The sequence below is a fragment of the Larimichthys crocea genome, chromosome XI (assembly GCF_000972845.2).
Source record: "Larimichthys crocea isolate SSNF chromosome XI, L_crocea_2.0, whole genome shotgun sequence".
Taxonomy (NCBI): domain Eukaryota; kingdom Metazoa; phylum Chordata; class Actinopteri; family Sciaenidae; genus Larimichthys; species Larimichthys crocea.
The window spans coordinates 14,905,923-14,923,146 of record NC_040021.1 but is presented as its reverse complement, the minus strand read 5'-3'; the positions used below and the strand labels follow the sequence as shown (position 1 = coordinate 14,923,146).

Genomic DNA, 17,224 nt, shown 5'->3' with positions numbered 1-17,224 from the left:
CAAGCGAGCCTGGTCCGTATGGCAATTGGTTCAGATTAAGTTTTGTGCAAATCGGTGGAGAGCCCAACCAGGAAGAGCACACACATCTCGCAGGCAGCGCCACCGACCGTCCTCTCTCCACTCCTCCCCAGCTCTCCCAGTTTACGGAGCTCTGCCATCGCACCAGTCCGGCGTCCTTCTCTCTCTCTCTCTCTCTCTCTCTCTCGGTCTCCCCCCCACCTCCCTCCTCCAGCCTCGCCACCACCACCACCACCACCACCACCTCCCTCCTCCTCTGTTTTACCCGCAGATTTGTTCGACGGTTCCCGGCTGGCAGCAGGAGGAAGCGTGTCGGTGAGCCGTAAGTTACCACCAGCCTCTTGTAATAATTTTTTTTTTTGTCATTTTTTTTATTTTTATTATTTTCACGCCGGGGCTTGATATTTCGCCCTGGATGTTTGAAGTTGTTCCGACTGGCCAGCCGTCCAAGAGAGAGGAGCGCAGAACCCATTTTTCGCTTCGTGCACCAGAAGCGATACACGGGGCTGCTGCTACGTGCCATATCCTCCCAGGTCTCAACTAGGACCGGGGATCACAACAGCCACCGTGTCGGTAATGAGGAATCCGGTTAGAAAATGTGATCAGGAGAGGGGGGAGTGGGTGACTGCCCTTTATTTTGCTTGGTATGTGTGTGTGTGTGTGTGTGTGTGTGTGTGTGTGTGTGTGTGTGTGTGTGTGTGTTCGGGTAGCTTCCCCCCCCTCTCCTCCTCCTCCTCCTCCTCCTCCCCTCTCCAGCCCATATTTAGAGCCTGGCTGGCTACTTCAGATGGGCAAGCTACGTCAAGCTCTAGTGTATCCCATCCTACTGTATCCCCTCGGCCACTGTGTGCATATGTGCGTGTGCGCGCATGTAGTGTAAAATGCATCAAGGTATGCGAAGCTTTCATCGTCATCTCAGAGGTGGTCGGTTGTTGTAGATCAAGCTCAAGGCTGCGGTGCAAGTCTTGAAAGAAAACACACACACACACACACACACACAAAAAGCCATCACTGACCTAATGTTTCACATTCTTGTAGTCTTTTTTATCTCCTCATGATAAACCTCAACATGCCAGCGCCTCGTGTTGTAAGCTGCCTGTCACCAGCTGTGACATGGAAAATGTAAAATAAGAGCTTTGTCAATCTGATCCAATTGGGCTACCTTACCCAGCTGGTTATTTATTTTTGATGTGTGTGTGTGTGTGTGTGTGTGTTTTGCCGGTGTTCTGTCTCTGCCTCAAAGTTGGAAGGAGAAAACAAGTGGATGATGTTTTAATTTAGAGGTGTTATGTTGGCCGATGAGTCGTTTATGACTGTGGCACTGCATGGTCAGTGATACTAAGGGATATGGAGCGGAGATGGAGTTGTTTTCTGCGAGGTGTGTCGCATGTCTGCTTATTGGTTGGATAATGTGATGGCTGATGAATCTTTTCTGGCTTGTGACACCTTTAAACGATGCCAATAGTACTTCTTGTTGTAAGTTATAGCTGCAGAGTGGATGTGAGTTGTGAGCGATCCCACGAAAAAAGAAAAAAGAAAAAGTGATTTGCCTTATTTGAAGGATGATTAAAGAGGTCTTTAGTATTTCACAAGACGAATCAGCAAATTAGGGACTGTGTGGAAATTACTACAAGGAGGGGAGGGGGTGTGTTTCCTATTTGATGGGAGATCAGGGAATGTTTCAACTTTTTCTCATGTCACTCATACTTTATATATTCTGCTGCAAAAATGCTGCTCAAGTCCACCAGCACCAACAGAGCTGGTGCCTGGGCCTAGTTCACTCATTCAGTGACTGTTGTATACCTAATTGTTTTGCATAATTGTTTAGCAGCTCTTTATATGTATAACATGTCTGTGTTTTCACTATATTATTATGTTTGCTATGAATATTTTATTTTAAGATGTTTAGGGGAGGGTATTGTCATTTTCTCTCTACTGTAAGACAGGAGGGTGTCTAAAGAACATAACACTGTGGAGGTGGTCTTGCTTTTTTATGTTTTATTTCGCCAACATCCACAACTTTCATACAGTCCTTAGAAAATGTTACAACAGGTAACACTTTATTTTAACCCCTACATTTAGCATTTATAAGGAGTATATAAACAATTAATACTACACTATAGTGTGGTTGTAAACTAATATAAGGCAATTTTAATTAATTAAGTGTTTATGTGTCTTTGAATTATACCATATTTCTAATCAGAAATGATTATATCTTCAGTAGTACATTTATATATAGTTTAAGACCTGCTGTACATGTATAGCTATGTACATAAATGTCCTATAATTGATAAACTAGGTTATAAGTGTGTAAAACTACTGAAGACATGTGATATGTGATTATATGTATAATGTGTGTGTGTGTGTGTGTGTGTGTGTGTGTGTGTATATATATATATATATATATATATATATGATCGCATCTATGTTTGATTGGTTTTCAGATATTCGTGGTGTCCACTGTTTATACAGTGTTGTTATGTGAGTTATATAAGGAGTATATAAAGAGTTTATAAGACATTTATAAACACTTACCATCTGTTTACAACTACATTATAACACGTTATAAACATTTACTGATTGTTCATATACTGTTTATACAGGCTAAATAAAGTGTTGCTGTGAAAATAAACACATATCTCTAAAATTATTTTTAATGATATTGTGACATGCCTAACACATAGTATAGTAGTGTAACATTCAGTGTTTTGTCTTTTTAAGGTATGAACTTGGAGGTTAGAGTGTGAAACTTGTGTTGGACTGAGACGTTTACAATTGAATGGTTGCCTTAGCTGTCTCGCAGCATATAAAAAGATGAATGGAGTCTTTAGATAATTGGTGTGTCCTGACCCTGTTAAATTATTATTTAAACTCATCTGGGCTGCTGTTCAGAGCTGCGGTTGTCTCAAAAGCCTTGGGAGATCTTGCAAGTCTTATCATAAAAACAAGTATCCCGCTGTGCCTGGTGTTTGACACTCTGGAAGGAGCTGATGATCTGTTTTCTAACCAATTAGAGACAGAGCGCAGGGTCATTGATCTTCACGTAAATGTGAGATTACTTCCTGAGGATCACCAGGGCTCACTGTGTTTAAAGAGCCAAGTTATCGTTTGGCCAGAATTCTACGACATGAGATAATATCTCACAGGTTATTCCCTCCAGTGTTTCCCCACCTGCACTGCTCAGCGAGTCCCAACCGCTGGTGGAAAATCATGATTAAAGCTCAGTATCAAGGTTATTAGTTAGATGTGAGAGAGTTTAAATGACCCCACAAATACAGACTTTAATTATTGAGGTAATTTAGATCATTTATCTGACAGATTCTGGGACAGAATTTTAACAGTTTTTCTTTAATTCAGAGTGAAATATCATTCAAAGTGAAACCCCTTTGAACTAAGTCATTCTGGTATTGAATTTCAGTCTCAGCCGGCAAGGTCACACTGCAAAACGGATTACATGTTGTCTGAGAAGCACAGCCCGGAGTTAGCTGTCCTGTGACAGGGCAAAGATGGAGACACATAAAGATGAAGGATCAGACACACTACCTGATGCTGTCATTCATTAACATCCGCCCATTGTTCCTGAGCAGATCACAAAAAATGTTCAAGGTGTTGAAACCTGAGAGAAAGAGAGAGAAAGTTTTCTGATGCGGAGGATACAAAATAAATGATATTAAACGCTGTATTGCTATGGAAACAGGTTGCAGTTAAGGAAGATGTACTTAATATTAATTAACCCTGGAGCTTTACTTGCATTGGCCATTGCCAAGATCACTCTGACATCATTTCAGTCTTGGACCGCCTTCATGCTGCACAAGCCCAGTCAGATTGGGGCAGACAAAATCAAACATGTCTGAAAAATCTTGTCAGGCCAAGTCGTCACTTGGGCCAAAATCTCTCCGGTCTTGATTGAGTTCACACTATGGAGAAATCTGCATCAACCATCAGGTGTCTCAGTGCCGCCTCGCGCAGCCATGCTAGTCCAAACAGATGCCATGGCCTGTGAGTCTTGAACAAAGGTTAAAAAGCACATGTGATAAAACCTGAGAGGATGCTTCTTTGTGGTGACAGCTATGTGATTTCTGTGATTTAAAGCTTATTTAAGGAAATATTAAAACTTCAAATAGATCAAAATAAAAAAAAGATTTAAAAAAAAAAGAGACACTCTGTAACCTTCAAATGTACCTCAAGTTCTTCAGGAGCCCTCTCTCTCATCACAATTTAAAAATGCAACGGAGCAGTGAGGGGAAAAACAACATAAGTAGATATCCAAGTGTTGCCTGTTTCATCACAGTCAGAGAGGGGCTGCAGAATTCATCTGAACCACACTTTCCAATCCATGCAGACATATAAGTTTGAGCAGAAAAAGCTTCTTTTTTTCTTTTCTTTTTTTTTTTACACAATATATCAATTTTGCGGGAAGAATTACCCATATTAACGTCATCTGCGAGCGAGGAACTATTGTGTACAGTGAAAAAAATATTATAATTTAGTGTGTAGCTTCTCTTTCAGGGGGGAATTCATTAACTGATTATAGCTAATTATGGGAAGTAATGGGGTAGGACAAGAGGCTCTTATGAGTTTGGAAAAAAAAACTCCATTCAGTTTATAAAAGGAAAGTTGAATGAAGGAAAAAGTATAATTGTATTTGCTGTAGAGAGTTTTCTCCTCTTTTTATTCAGATCAGACTTTATGTGCCGTATTTTTTAATGCAGGTCTTAGTCTTTATAAGTTTACCCATCTCATTAGACAGACAATAAATCTTTATTGTAGTATAAAAATATACTGCTCTGCCTTTTTCCCCAAACACTAAAGTAAAGTCACGTCTGTATGTGGGCATTATTTAAAGCTTTAACATATGAGTCATTATTTGGTTGTTTATGTTGCAATTTCACAATGAGCTCAGGGAGTATTTTTACAAATACTCCCATGCTACATGTTGCTGCGAATTGAGTTTAATTGCTAAATGGTTTCACAATGAGCTTAGGGAGCATAGTATGTTGTGTCATAGATGCACAAAATACAAATATGGACATGCAGACATTGATTTCAGACATTAGAGGCTTGTTTGTTTATTTTCCTCAGTTGAGCCTAATATTGTAATAAGGCCTTTCTGACATTTTCCACTCAGACTTAGCAGCCTTAACAAGCTGTTGTTTGCAGGCTTTGTGAACATTAGGTGATAATGCAAATAAAGCAGTGAGTGAAAGACAGAGTTCATCAGTTTCTTCTGTGCTGCATAAACACACACACACACACACACACACACACACACACACACACACACACACACACACACACAAACCCATTACAATGACAGGATCCTAAGCAGGCATACATTAGCTGGAGCTCACCATGTGATCAAATTCAGTTTGAATTTGCTCATTATTCTATATATTCTTCATGTTTTGCATCAGATGTTGTTGTGTTTGAATCTAAACTGAAACCTTATGTAAGATAGTCGATATCTTTGTGTCTTGTTGGCTCTCGCTTGTTTGTTCCGCAGTACTTTCCACACCACAAGCACCCTTCCAGCTTTGCCTAGTTTCAAGTCACGGCAATAAAAAAAAGTGAAGTGTTTGAAATAATATTTATGGTCCTTACTTGGTCCATAATACACCGTCCACCACTCCCTGAGTGTCTGCACTGACCATCAATCCTATTCTGATCAGTCAGCATGGCCAAAACTGTGCTGTCTGCCGATCTGAACGTCTTGTGTCTGTGTAATTACAAGAAACACGAGATCTAAAGACGTTATAAGATGTTCAACATGCTTAGAGCTGAACCAGCTCTCTATGGACCCAATTAAAAGCCTTGTTTGTAAGTAACTTGAACTGTTGTGTAGCTCACTGGTTGTTGTTCTGTCGATCGTGAACATTGTAAGCACATGGTGAAATTAGGACAAACTGTAATTTTTACCATTTGTCGGTCTCTTGTCTCTAGGCCCTGTGGAGAAGCATGTGATGACTCACGCAAGGCAGAAGGGTTCCCTCAGGCAGAGCGACAGTAGTGCTGAGTGGTGGGACAACTGCCCTCTTTGGCCACATGGTGGTGGCACTATGGGCGGCGCATGGCCTGAGCGCTCACTACGATTCGGGAGGACAAAGAAGATAAGTGAGGTCGTCAAACAAAGGAAAGACCCGGCCAAGAAGATGAGCGACAAGAGAGGCAGAACAGAAAAATCAGAACAGAACAGAAAACGTGACCGGAGGCGTGACAAGAAACGGGACAGGAAGTTGTATCCTTTGCGGGGTAGGGCTGGCGTTTCAGATGGGGAGGGACTTAGCTGCCATGTACTCCTTACCCGTTTGGAGGAAAGCATTCGTGAACAGAAGAGTTCTGAAGAAAGGGAGCGAAAGGATGCACGCCGTCGTTTATCTCTCAAACCCAAACCTAAAAAAGGGAAAGGCCGTGAAAGAAAACAGGAAAAGTCTTCACCAAAAACCAAATCTAAGTCAAATAGCCCGAGTCATGGCGAGTGTATTCATGTCCTGCAACCTCGCAAGCGCAGGCTGGCCTCTCTCAATGCCGAGGCGGTGAACAGTCTACTGCTTGAAAGAGCTACTGACCCTCAGCCGGCAGCCAAACATGCCAGGAGACAGGAAGAACCCACTAATGGAGGGGCGTCCCTGGACGCAGATCCAACCAGGAGTGGTGTCCCTGGAGGTCTGAAGGCTTCACGAGGAAACATCAGTAAAGCCTCCATGTCCCACAAACTTGAACTGTGCCAAAGCTCTAAGCAGGTCAAGAAGGCCAAAGGAAAACGAGAAAAGAGCGGGTGGATGAGTCAGGAGAGTCTAGATGCCCCCGCCCCGAGAAGATTGGCTGGACTCAACGCTGCAGCCCTGCTGAAGTTAACCAGCTCCTCTGCTACCAGTAAACAGAGAGTAAAGGCAGCACCCACAGCTACTGTCACATCAGACTGCAAGGCTCCTACTGCCGTCTCAACCCCGAAACTGCACTCCAGAGTCAAACTCAAACACAAGGGACGCTCACAAAAACAGAAGGGGAAAAAGGTCCCTCCCCTGCACAGTGGCTGCACAGCCTGCAAAAAGAAGGCGGACTTTGAGCCCAAAGTGGAGTGGGAGACCGGCAGCTGCACCCATCGACTGACCAAACCTGGGTACCAGTCACGCAGCATGCTAGCATACCCACTAAAGCAAGTGAAGGAAGAGCAGCTGGAGACTGAACTGAGCCCGTACTACTGCTGTCCCCCAGAGGGCTCAATGGAATACTGCCACCGCTTGGCCTTCTTTCTGGGCCAGCAGCCCTATGGAGAATCAGACGATCAGCCACTTAACTCAGCCATGCCCCCTGTGAAGCGCGAGTGCCTCGTAACCTCACCGTCCCTGACACATTCCCACCCGCACACAGCTCTGACGCTCAGCCCCCATCCCTGCCTCTGCACCGCCGACCACTGCTTCTCCAGCTACTACGTTCACATCGCCCACCCGACACACACTGGAGCAACGTCAGCGAGCCTGGCCCCACGACCTCTGAACTTTGCACCCACCAGTTTATGCCCTAATCGGATGACTGGCTCCAAGCTGCTAGGTCCACGGGTATCCCACTCATCGGGGCTGACCCACCCAGCCTACTGCAACTCGGTGGCTTCGCCCTGTTACGGTGACGCCTGCGGGATCGGTGGCTACTCCTACAGAGCCATTCCTCCTGTCACAAGCAGGGGTTGTTCTTTCAGCACAGGATGCACTGGATGCACACACAGCATCAAAACAGGTGAGTGAAAAATGAAGATAGTTGATCACTGAAGTAGCTCATTCGAAATCCGGGGACTTACTGATGGAAGTAAGTAAATTAAATCATGTTAACCAAGAGACAACCACATGTAGCATTATCATTTTCTGGAGCAGTATTTGCCCTCATCGATGGCATTGTTGTAAGCGCTCTTTGCACAGCTGTTAATATGAAAGAAACCATTATTCCAATGTTATACTTGGATCGAGTTATTACTTACAGAACTAAAGAGTCCTTTGTTGTTAAACGTGTGCCTTGGGCTAGTTGTGTGGCCCAACAAGTGTGAACATTTCTGGGATTTTTTTTGTTGTCTTTTCTTTGTTGGTATGAGCTTTGAAAGCGTCCACAGCTTGAGGCTCTGACTTAGATATATCTTGATAAGGAGTTCAAGGCTCATATGCAATATTTTCCATGACAGTCGGGTTATATATAGTATGTCTGATAAATACGATAAGCATGCTGTTTTCCAGCAGATTTACAGGCGAACCATGCAATTTGCTCATTTGAAAGTACCTAAAGTTCGCAAACATAAACTACAATTGGTCATAGCAGACAATGTAAGGCTGCAGCAGTGAAACATGAGGCTGTCCAACTGACCCAAAGTGCATTTTATTGCTTATGAATTGCAACTTTTCATCCGCGAGAGGAAGATTATGTTAGAGTTAAATAGTCTAGCTTTAAATTTGTGTTATTTACAAGTGTTACTTTCACCCTTTACCTTCCCAGAGGGTTACTCCTCCCCTCAGGGTGACCACAGCCCCTCCCTTCTGGTTCCTCCCTCCCTGCCCATGTCCAGCTGCCCTCTATCCAGCGTGCCCACTTCCACCCAAACTAAACCCCACCTGCTGACCCCCCTGTCGGGGCGAGACCAGCCCCAGGCCAAGTTAAAATTGGCCAGAGAATGCCCACAGAGCAACAAGCCCTCCAACGGCTCCCTGTCCATGGGCCGCACAAGGCTGGCCCAAAAACAGCCGTCGCCCTTGCCAAGCCTCAGCAGCACCAAACAAAAGAGAGTCAGCCGAAGACGTGCCACCAACGGTTGGCGGCCTGTTGGAATGCCTACAGAGAGGGAAGTCTTTATTGCGGTAAGTTATTTGTGAGTGTGTCTCTGAATAGTGAAGATGAGCAGGAGATTATAGGGCTTCTTGTCTGGCTGTCTCCTGAGTGAGACTTTTTTTTTTTCCTGTTTTCCTCTGCTTGATAAATACCCTGCTAGCAGAAGCCTTAGCATCCATGCAGCTGCCTGGCAGAAAGAAAAAAATAAATCAGCTCTTGGGGGGTTGGGGGTGGGGGGGGGGGAATTGTGTTTTGACCACACAGCTTTGTGTGACAGATTTCTTTTTGTCTTTATAATGAGAATTATATCTGTCCCTGTCGGTGTGTGTATGCGTGCATGTGCATGTGTCTGTCTCAGGGAGAGGATGAGACGGCCCTGCGGCAGTGTTATGAAGGAGTCGAGAGGGACGGTGAAGTGATACGTGTCAGAGACACTGTGCTGCTACGATCAGGCCCCAGAAAGAAATCCCTCCCATATGTTGCCAAGATATCAGCACTGTGGGAGGACCCCAAAACAGGTAAAGTAGAGGAGGAGGAGATCATGAATAGATATGGCGGTTTATGTGTATGCACGGATGGAGGAAGGAACATATGGTCAAGATTGTTTACCTGTGTGTGTGTGTGTGTGTGTGTGTGTGTCTATTTGCCTCTTCAGGAGAGCTGATGATGAGTCTTTTCTGGTACTACAGACCTGAGCACACCCAGGGAGGCAGAGATCCCAGCACACACTGTGAGGTGAGGCTCGAGTGGATCGGAGCAGCGACACGTTTGCCAGTGATTAAATGACAGTTTTGTAGGCTCGTTGAAAAACCGTGTGACCCCTCTTAAAATTAAACAGCTTAGACGAATGAATGTCAGTGAATGAGTATTTGACATTCAGTAAAAAATGATAATTTTATATGATGATTTTATTGAAGTTGTTTAATTAGGGCAGCACAGCTTTTTTTTTATGGTACCCCAAAGTGTTTAATATAAAATCAGAATTAAAAAGACATTATAAAATAACCAGTTAATGAATAAATCTATCCATTTTTTGTAACCGCTTATCCTTATCAGGGTCAAGGGGGGCTGGAGCCCATCACAGATGACACAGGGCGAGAGGCGGGGTACATGCTGGACAAGTTGCTAGTTCATCACAGTGCTGTTAATGAATAAATCTAGATCAAATATATATAATGTTACCATTAAATAATCCAATACATTTTTTTTTATTATTGTGGAATATTATTCCATCCTGCTTTTCTTCACAATAAACCATTTCATTGGATGTTATTTTTTATTTAATTCCAGCAGTAATAAAGTCCATTGGGAAAACGTGAAATAAAAAGAGGCTTTGGAAAAAGAAAGGACATGAAATAAAAATGAGCCACATTAAACTCTTTTATTGCAAAAAGCAGCAGGATGTAAAATCATTCATAATAACCAGCCAAGTTTTCACGATTTTTTTTTTGCATTTTCATGTTTTAATTAAATATTTTGATTGTATATATTCATAAAATTACAGATTTTTATTTATTTAATGTTAAACACAGCTTCTCACAGACAATATTAGGATATAAGATGTTACCCAGACGCAGCCAACATAATGATATACAGAATATCCAGGTCCTGCTAGTCCCACCATCCTTAAATAAAAACACTAATTCTAATGAAGTTTGCCACATTCAGGGCCTGGCTAAAGAATGGATCATTCTCATTTCATTATTGAACATTTATTGTTGCTTATATAATGTTTCAGAAACAAATTGTACCAGAAAAGTTGTGTCTGGATGTGGGAGGAAAGATTAATTCCTTTAATCCAGGGAGGGATTGTCATTTGAATGACTTTCATCACATATTTATTGCTGCGCTATAATAGAAATTTTTTGTCATTATCAATTATTTGTTCATTATAAATAAGTGATGATGCATAATGATGTCTCCCCAGGAGGAGGTGAACAAAACTTTCCGTCTGTCACTGCTCCTGGAGACGTCATTATGTGTCTCTCAGCAGCCCTGAAACTGGTGATAGTCGGTTAGTTCTTTAGTGTAACCACAATGATGATATCTCTGCCAAACCAGTCTCGCACAAACAAAGAGTAAGAGAAGAGAGCAATTTGACTGCTAGAAAGTGCACCCCGTGAAACACTGCTACTCCTATTCACAATGGATGTCTAGCATGTGCTGAGAGCAGGATTTTTTTGTGTGTGCGGTGGCACTTAGGCTAGAAACACAGAGGCGCAATCCTATTGCACGCAAGCAATTACTGCGCTCACAGTTGAAAAGCGTTGTCATTCCTCCAGCCTGCGCAATAGGACACACTTGTGTGTATGTGACTTTGTACGCCCACTGTGGTTTCAGAATGAGATTTTCGCCTCTCGGCATCAGGATGAAAATAGTGTGGCCTGCATAGAAGACAGATGCTACGTTCTCCCACTAGCCCAGTACTGTAGGTGAGTGTACACACACACACACACACACACACACACACAGAACAGACAGTTGTGTTCAGCGATAGTCGTTAGCTGGAAGTGTTTTTAAAAAGATCTGGAGTCGTTGGCTTTTAATTAACACCCCAGCTTCTGAGATACGTGGAAACCTGTTTTTCTGACTTTCTCATCGCACATCGGTGACACTGCAACTGTTAATGAATTCTTGGGAACACGAGGCCATGCACATTTGCGTAGACATCATTTGCAAATACCTGTTTCAAGTTCAGTCGCTTGTTATTTTCAAATAAGATACAGAAGCACATATATTTATATATTTTCTCTGCAGATAGTAGAGACAGATTGAGAGTGTCATCTTTGATTATTATTTTTTTCCCCCTCTGTGTGTGTGTGTGTTGGTAGATTTTGTGCCTTGGTGAAGCGGCGTGCTGAAGGCGCCCCACCTGGCAGCGCCAGCATGGTGCCCTGCCGCCCTGACTTCACCCCCCCTTCCCACCGCTGTGTGCCCACAGACGTCGACCCCGAGCTGGTGTATCTTTGCCGGCACGTCTACGACTTCCGCTTCGGACGCATCCTGAAGAACCTGCAGTAGAGGGTAGAAGGGGTGTCGCACCCATGAATGAATCACAACGTAGCTCCCCCTCCTGCACAGAGGTGGGGGGTTGCTGAAGGACTGGACACCCCCCTCGCCCGCCCCCCACGTCTTTTTCTGCTGGGGACACTCACGATCAGAGGGAAGGGGAACGATGGGGTGGGGCTGGTTTTGATGAGGGACAGATGAAGCAAAAAGTGTTTGACACATTATGAAGCACAGATCCCTTTAGTCGACTACAGAGGGGTTACAATGTGATAGATGAATCCATCTCAGTCAGAGCACCAATTTTCTCTGGTTTGGAAGAGCGAGGAACGGAGAATTCATTCATCAGCTTGGAGTTTTTAGCCTCCACAACACTTTGAGGTTACACAGAGGCCTGTGTGGAGCTTCCCCCCCCCCCCTCGACCTCGCCTGCCAGGAATGCTGAACACCAGACTGAACTGGGCTACTGTCAGGACTGTGTTTCCCCTGAAGCATCTTAGCACAACAATCATGTTTGTTCCATTTGTAAGCCAATGGCTCAGGAATGGTCCGGCGCTAAGGTGCTTCCAGGGGAACACAAGCCTGTACTGTCAGCTCAATGTTAACGGTGTTCAACCAGCCAGGGTGAAGGAGCAGCTAATGGAGAGTGTCGTCTTATTTCTCCTGATTTGAGTTTGTCTCACTTGTGTGTGTGTGTGTGTGTGTGTGTGTGTGTGTGTGTGTGTGTGTGTGTGGAGAGTGGGAGAGCAAGTGTTGTCAGTGTGGATAAATGGATAAATGTGGGTATGTGTGATGGTTTTTTAGGAGGCTTTCAGGCAATCAAACCAAACAAGCAGCTTTAGAGGAAGCGGAGCCCCCCCACCCCCCACCCCACCCACCCACCCGCACACCACCACCACCCACCCCCTCCCCTGTTCTCGCTCCTGTGTGCCACAGCACACTGACAGATACATTTTCATCTCACATGATGCCCTGCGCAAACTGAAATACTGTACCCGAAGGGGGGGTTTGTGAGATCTTTCTTTACCAAACTTGACTCTAGAGCAGGGCCTCTTTAACTTGGTGGTCTGGACACTAAAAATGATTTTATTAGCGAGAGAACGCACACAATGATAAACGCCCTAGTGGATTTACAAACTAACTTTCATCTCAGTCCTGGCTTGAAGAAGTCTCATTCTAGAGAGAGGCTCGTCTAAGGGTCCAATGGAGAAAGCCTTCACTGAGAGCCCTGTGAAGGCTTAACAAGACGACGCCCATCGTTCATCTTTTTTTTTGTTTTTTGTTTTTTTCACCTTTTGCTGTTCCTTGTGACTTGCCTTATGACTTGCAGGTAGAGCTTCAGGCAGCTAGTCTCTCCACATATAACAAAAGAAAGTGGGTAGACCAGGTGTACTGTAGTCCCTAAGAAAAACGAACTTTGTTGCCAATTGACGGCTATCGCATGATCACTGGACAAAACGCACTGGTTTAGGGCTGCAACTTATTATTTTTCATTAACGATCAATCTTTTTGTCACAAAATTGTTGCATCGTATCATTTCTTATGATTTATAATAAATAACAATCCTAAACCCAAAAATATTCAAATCACTATCATGTATGACAAAGGAAAAATAGAAAATGTTTGGCCTCTGCTTAAGAAATTAGTAGAATGATTGTCAAAGTAGTTGCAGATTAATTATCAGTCGATAAACCAATCAATTAATCGACAAGTTGCAGCTCTACACTGGTTAGAAACACAGTGCACTTTTACCCGTCGTAATTCTACATCCACCACCCCCCCCCCCCCGAAGATAAACCAAAGGATGTTACACAAGCCAGAATCTCCGTCTCCTCCCTCGCACTTCTTCTCCCTGTCAGCACTTCTGCCCTCGTTCCCTTATTATATTGCACTAATCCATTCCTTAATTACAACAAACGTGTTCAACCTTTTTTATTTTTTTTTTTTTAGTTCCAGCTACTAATATCTTACCGGGGGGAACATACTGTGTATCATTTGTGAGTGTGTGTGTGTGTGTGTGTGTGTGTGTATGTGTGTGTGTGTATGTGTGTGTGTCGTAGAGAAGGAAACAGTAAGGATGTCATGGCTGCTTTTGTCAGTGCAAACTGTATATTTCTAGACTTTTACCAGTAGAGGAGTCGGCCAGCGTGTTCGTCATGTTACCTGATGCACAACCTGTTGAATCCCATGGAATATATACAGTATATATATATATTACTAGAGTCATTCCATTTGATTTTCCAATCAGCCCTGACATACTTATATAAATATACAGTATATATATATATATATATATGTATGTATCCACTCTGTTAATGTGATAAGATTTCAAAAAGGCATCTGGACGGAGGCCTGACGCGCTGTGCAGACAAACGTAGCACCATGTTAGACGTGTATTTGGATTCACGGGGGTAGTGGGGGAGGGGGGTTAAGGGTGGGATTGTGTGGGAGGATGTTTGATACTTTCTTGAGTCGTGGTGGATTTCAGACCACACTCATTCATTGCCTTTTAACCTGCAAGTGTTGTACTGTCACTCAGAAAACGAGTAGTGTCGGGAGTGTATGTGTGTGTGTGTGTGTGTACCTTTTTGAAAACATAAAGAGTACCCGATTGCTTTCCTACACAGCAAACGCCCTGTTCTTCAACATTGGATAAGCCGTAAAAGAAACTCTAAAGCCATCTTCAACTTTTTCTCTATTTGAGCAGCGTGACTCCTAACCCAAAACAAAATCAAAACCTGATCATTGGGTTTTTTTTTATTTCTATTAACGTCCCAGATTCTTCAAAGAGGTAATATATATTCTCCTACTTTACAATTTCTCCTTAGTAAGAATATTTTATTATGTCGATTTCCTAAGATGGCATATGCAATATATTTTTAGACTTACTATTTTTGGAAAATGAACGTAACAAATCAAGAATATGCATTATTTTTTATTTTATTTCAAATTAGTTTTAAAATCATCACAACGTTGATTGAGAATTGACCAAATGAAAGAAAGAGGAGAATGAAGGGATTTGATGCCGTCGTATGACCTAAGGTTGTAGATAAAAGGCAGTGAGAAACTCCCTTCTAGACGATTTCTAATGAAGTGTACATATCTGATCCCAGGAAGCACGGGGCACTCTTTAAACAAGCAGACAGCCAATGCACAGTGTAGTATTTTTGCAAGATCTGTAATAATTATATTTAAAGTAAGAAAAAAAATATTTAAATGGAGTAAACAATACAGTATATTAAGATTTCAATTTAACTTATTTGGAAATACTGTGTCTAATTGATTAACTATATCCTGTTTTGTTTTGTTTTTTTGTTTGTTTGTTTTGTTTTTTTGCTCCAGGATAGAAATGGTTTCTGTTTATTTGTAACTTATAAGTTTAGAAATTAAATGATTGAGTGGCGGTTGTTGGCAGAGATGTAAATGTTGTTTAGTTTATGTCATTTAGTTGTCAGGGGGTTGAGACCAGACCAAAGCACACCCCGGCAAGAAGGGGCAGCAGAAGTGGCCGGGAATCCCAGATACAGATTTGATCCCAGTCCCCCTCTGAGATACTTCAGAAGTCAAATGTGACCTGAAACCTGTGGGAAGAGATGAACTCTAGCTCTCCTGCCTAACCCTGACTGACCTTAAGTGTGACGTTTGGGAGAACGTCGTGGCAACATAGTCACCTGAGCTATTATTGATTCGTCCTGTTGAGGGGGAGAGAGACAGAGACGGTACACCTGAGACAGGACGGGACGTCCTCTGGGCTCTGGGTAGAAGATCCCCTCGGGCGCTGAACTAAGACCAGTTTCCCTTCTCTAAATTTAGCCCAATATTACAGAGAGTTTTCAATAAGAGTCAGGAATTAGGGACTGTGTGAAAATTACTAGGGAGAACAGGGTGGTGAGAAAAGAAGCAAGTTATGTATTTAAAATTTTTGCTCAAGGGAAGTTTGGTTATATTTGGAGAACAGAGAGGAGTGTTCAACATTTAACCCAAGAATCATAATTATTTTCATTCTGGGGTAAACATATTGCAGTGCCTAAGTCTCTCAGTAAAGACAGAGCTGGCATGTGGGCCTGGGTTTGCCATAAATATGGTATATGTGTGGAGGACTCTGCTTAAAAAATTAAAAAATATATATATTATTATTCAATATTTATTTTATTTTTTTAATACAACATTAACTCCCTTCCCGCCTCCAAGTCCCTTACTTAATCCATGAAAACTACAATGTTTTACAATTAGCTGAGAGGAAATTTAGGAATTTCAGCATAATTAATGAGCAGATCAAGTTGAGGATTTGCCGAACAGCTTCTCCCACAATCCAAATCAGCTGGCCACCGTTGCCTTTCTCCCAGATGTGCATTGATAGTGTTGTCCTCTAGAGGGCAGGAATCCTGTGTGCGCAGAAGTCTCCTGGCCACATCCCATCCCTGGTCAACAGCTTCATCTCCTTGTCCTCTTTCCTTGCCTCCTCATCTTTTTGGCTACTGGGAGTGACGCAAGAACATTCTGGACAAGGAGGTGAAGAAAGCTCAGCAAGGAAGTGGCCATGAGTCATCCTCCCAAGTGCTGGCCAGCTCTGCAAAAAGCATGGACTAGATTGTATGTTATTATTTATGTGACTTAAGCTTTCCTAGCAGCTTTGCATGGACACAGTTGCATCCTTCATTGCCATGACAACAAGGCGGGGTAAGCACTTGGGAGAGATCATTTTCTGTGTACGCAGGGTGTCCACAGTTGCAGTGGTCAAACACTGAGTGACCTTAACAGTCAAAAAAAAAAAAAAAAGCACCCGACCAACCCATGAGATTCTGCTTTCTGTGTGGTCTGTATTGATGCTTATTGTCGACATATATTTTGATATATTTGGAGAAAACGGGGGATTTGCAGTAAAAAGTCTAGATATTTTTGGAGTAGAGAAGCAACGTGTGTATCAGATTATTGTCACTTTGTCATGCTCTCTGAAAATCTCTTGGATTTTTTGGAAGAATTATATAACATCCCTACTGATTTAATGTTCCATTGAAAGAATATTTATAAATTTTAAGTCCTTTGTGAAAATTCAATGTGTGGCTCTTTATTTATTAGAACTCCAGCATGTGCACTGATGCTCTGCAGATGTGTTTTCTCTTCTATATGACAAAAAGGCAAAGCTGTTCTCTCCGCATGTGATCAATGGGAAGTCTGTGAAGTTATGCTGTGAAATCTCCACAGGAGGTCAGTAGTGAGACAGTATGCACAGGTCAGGGTCACACCTCCTTTGACCTTTTCATTTAGGTGCCACGTGACACACGGTACATGGTCATCTGTTGATGACAAGTTTCAGTCTTCTCCTGTCCCTCTCCCGTTTTTTTTTCTCTCCCCACTTGTCCTCTGTCAGCAGAGTCATTATCTGTATTTG

General features: G+C 42.9%; 1 protein-coding gene across 1 annotated transcript; it reads left to right on the top strand.

Moving 5' to 3' along the window:
• The first annotated feature begins 246 nt into the window (after window positions 1-246).
• Window positions 247-15,940, top strand: LOC113746913 (bromo adjacent homology domain-containing 1 protein). Its single transcript, XM_027284431.1, has 7 exons — window positions 247-340; window positions 5,959-7,752; window positions 8,497-8,855; window positions 9,185-9,344; window positions 9,482-9,561; window positions 11,167-11,258; window positions 11,658-15,940. Exons 2-7 carry the CDS (start codon window positions 5,979-5,981, stop codon window positions 11,845-11,847), a joined length of 2,655 nt encoding a protein of 884 aa, XP_027140232.1. The 5' UTR covers window positions 247-340; window positions 5,959-5,978; the 3' UTR covers window positions 11,848-15,940.
• Window positions 15,941-17,224: the final 1,284 nt, after the last annotated feature.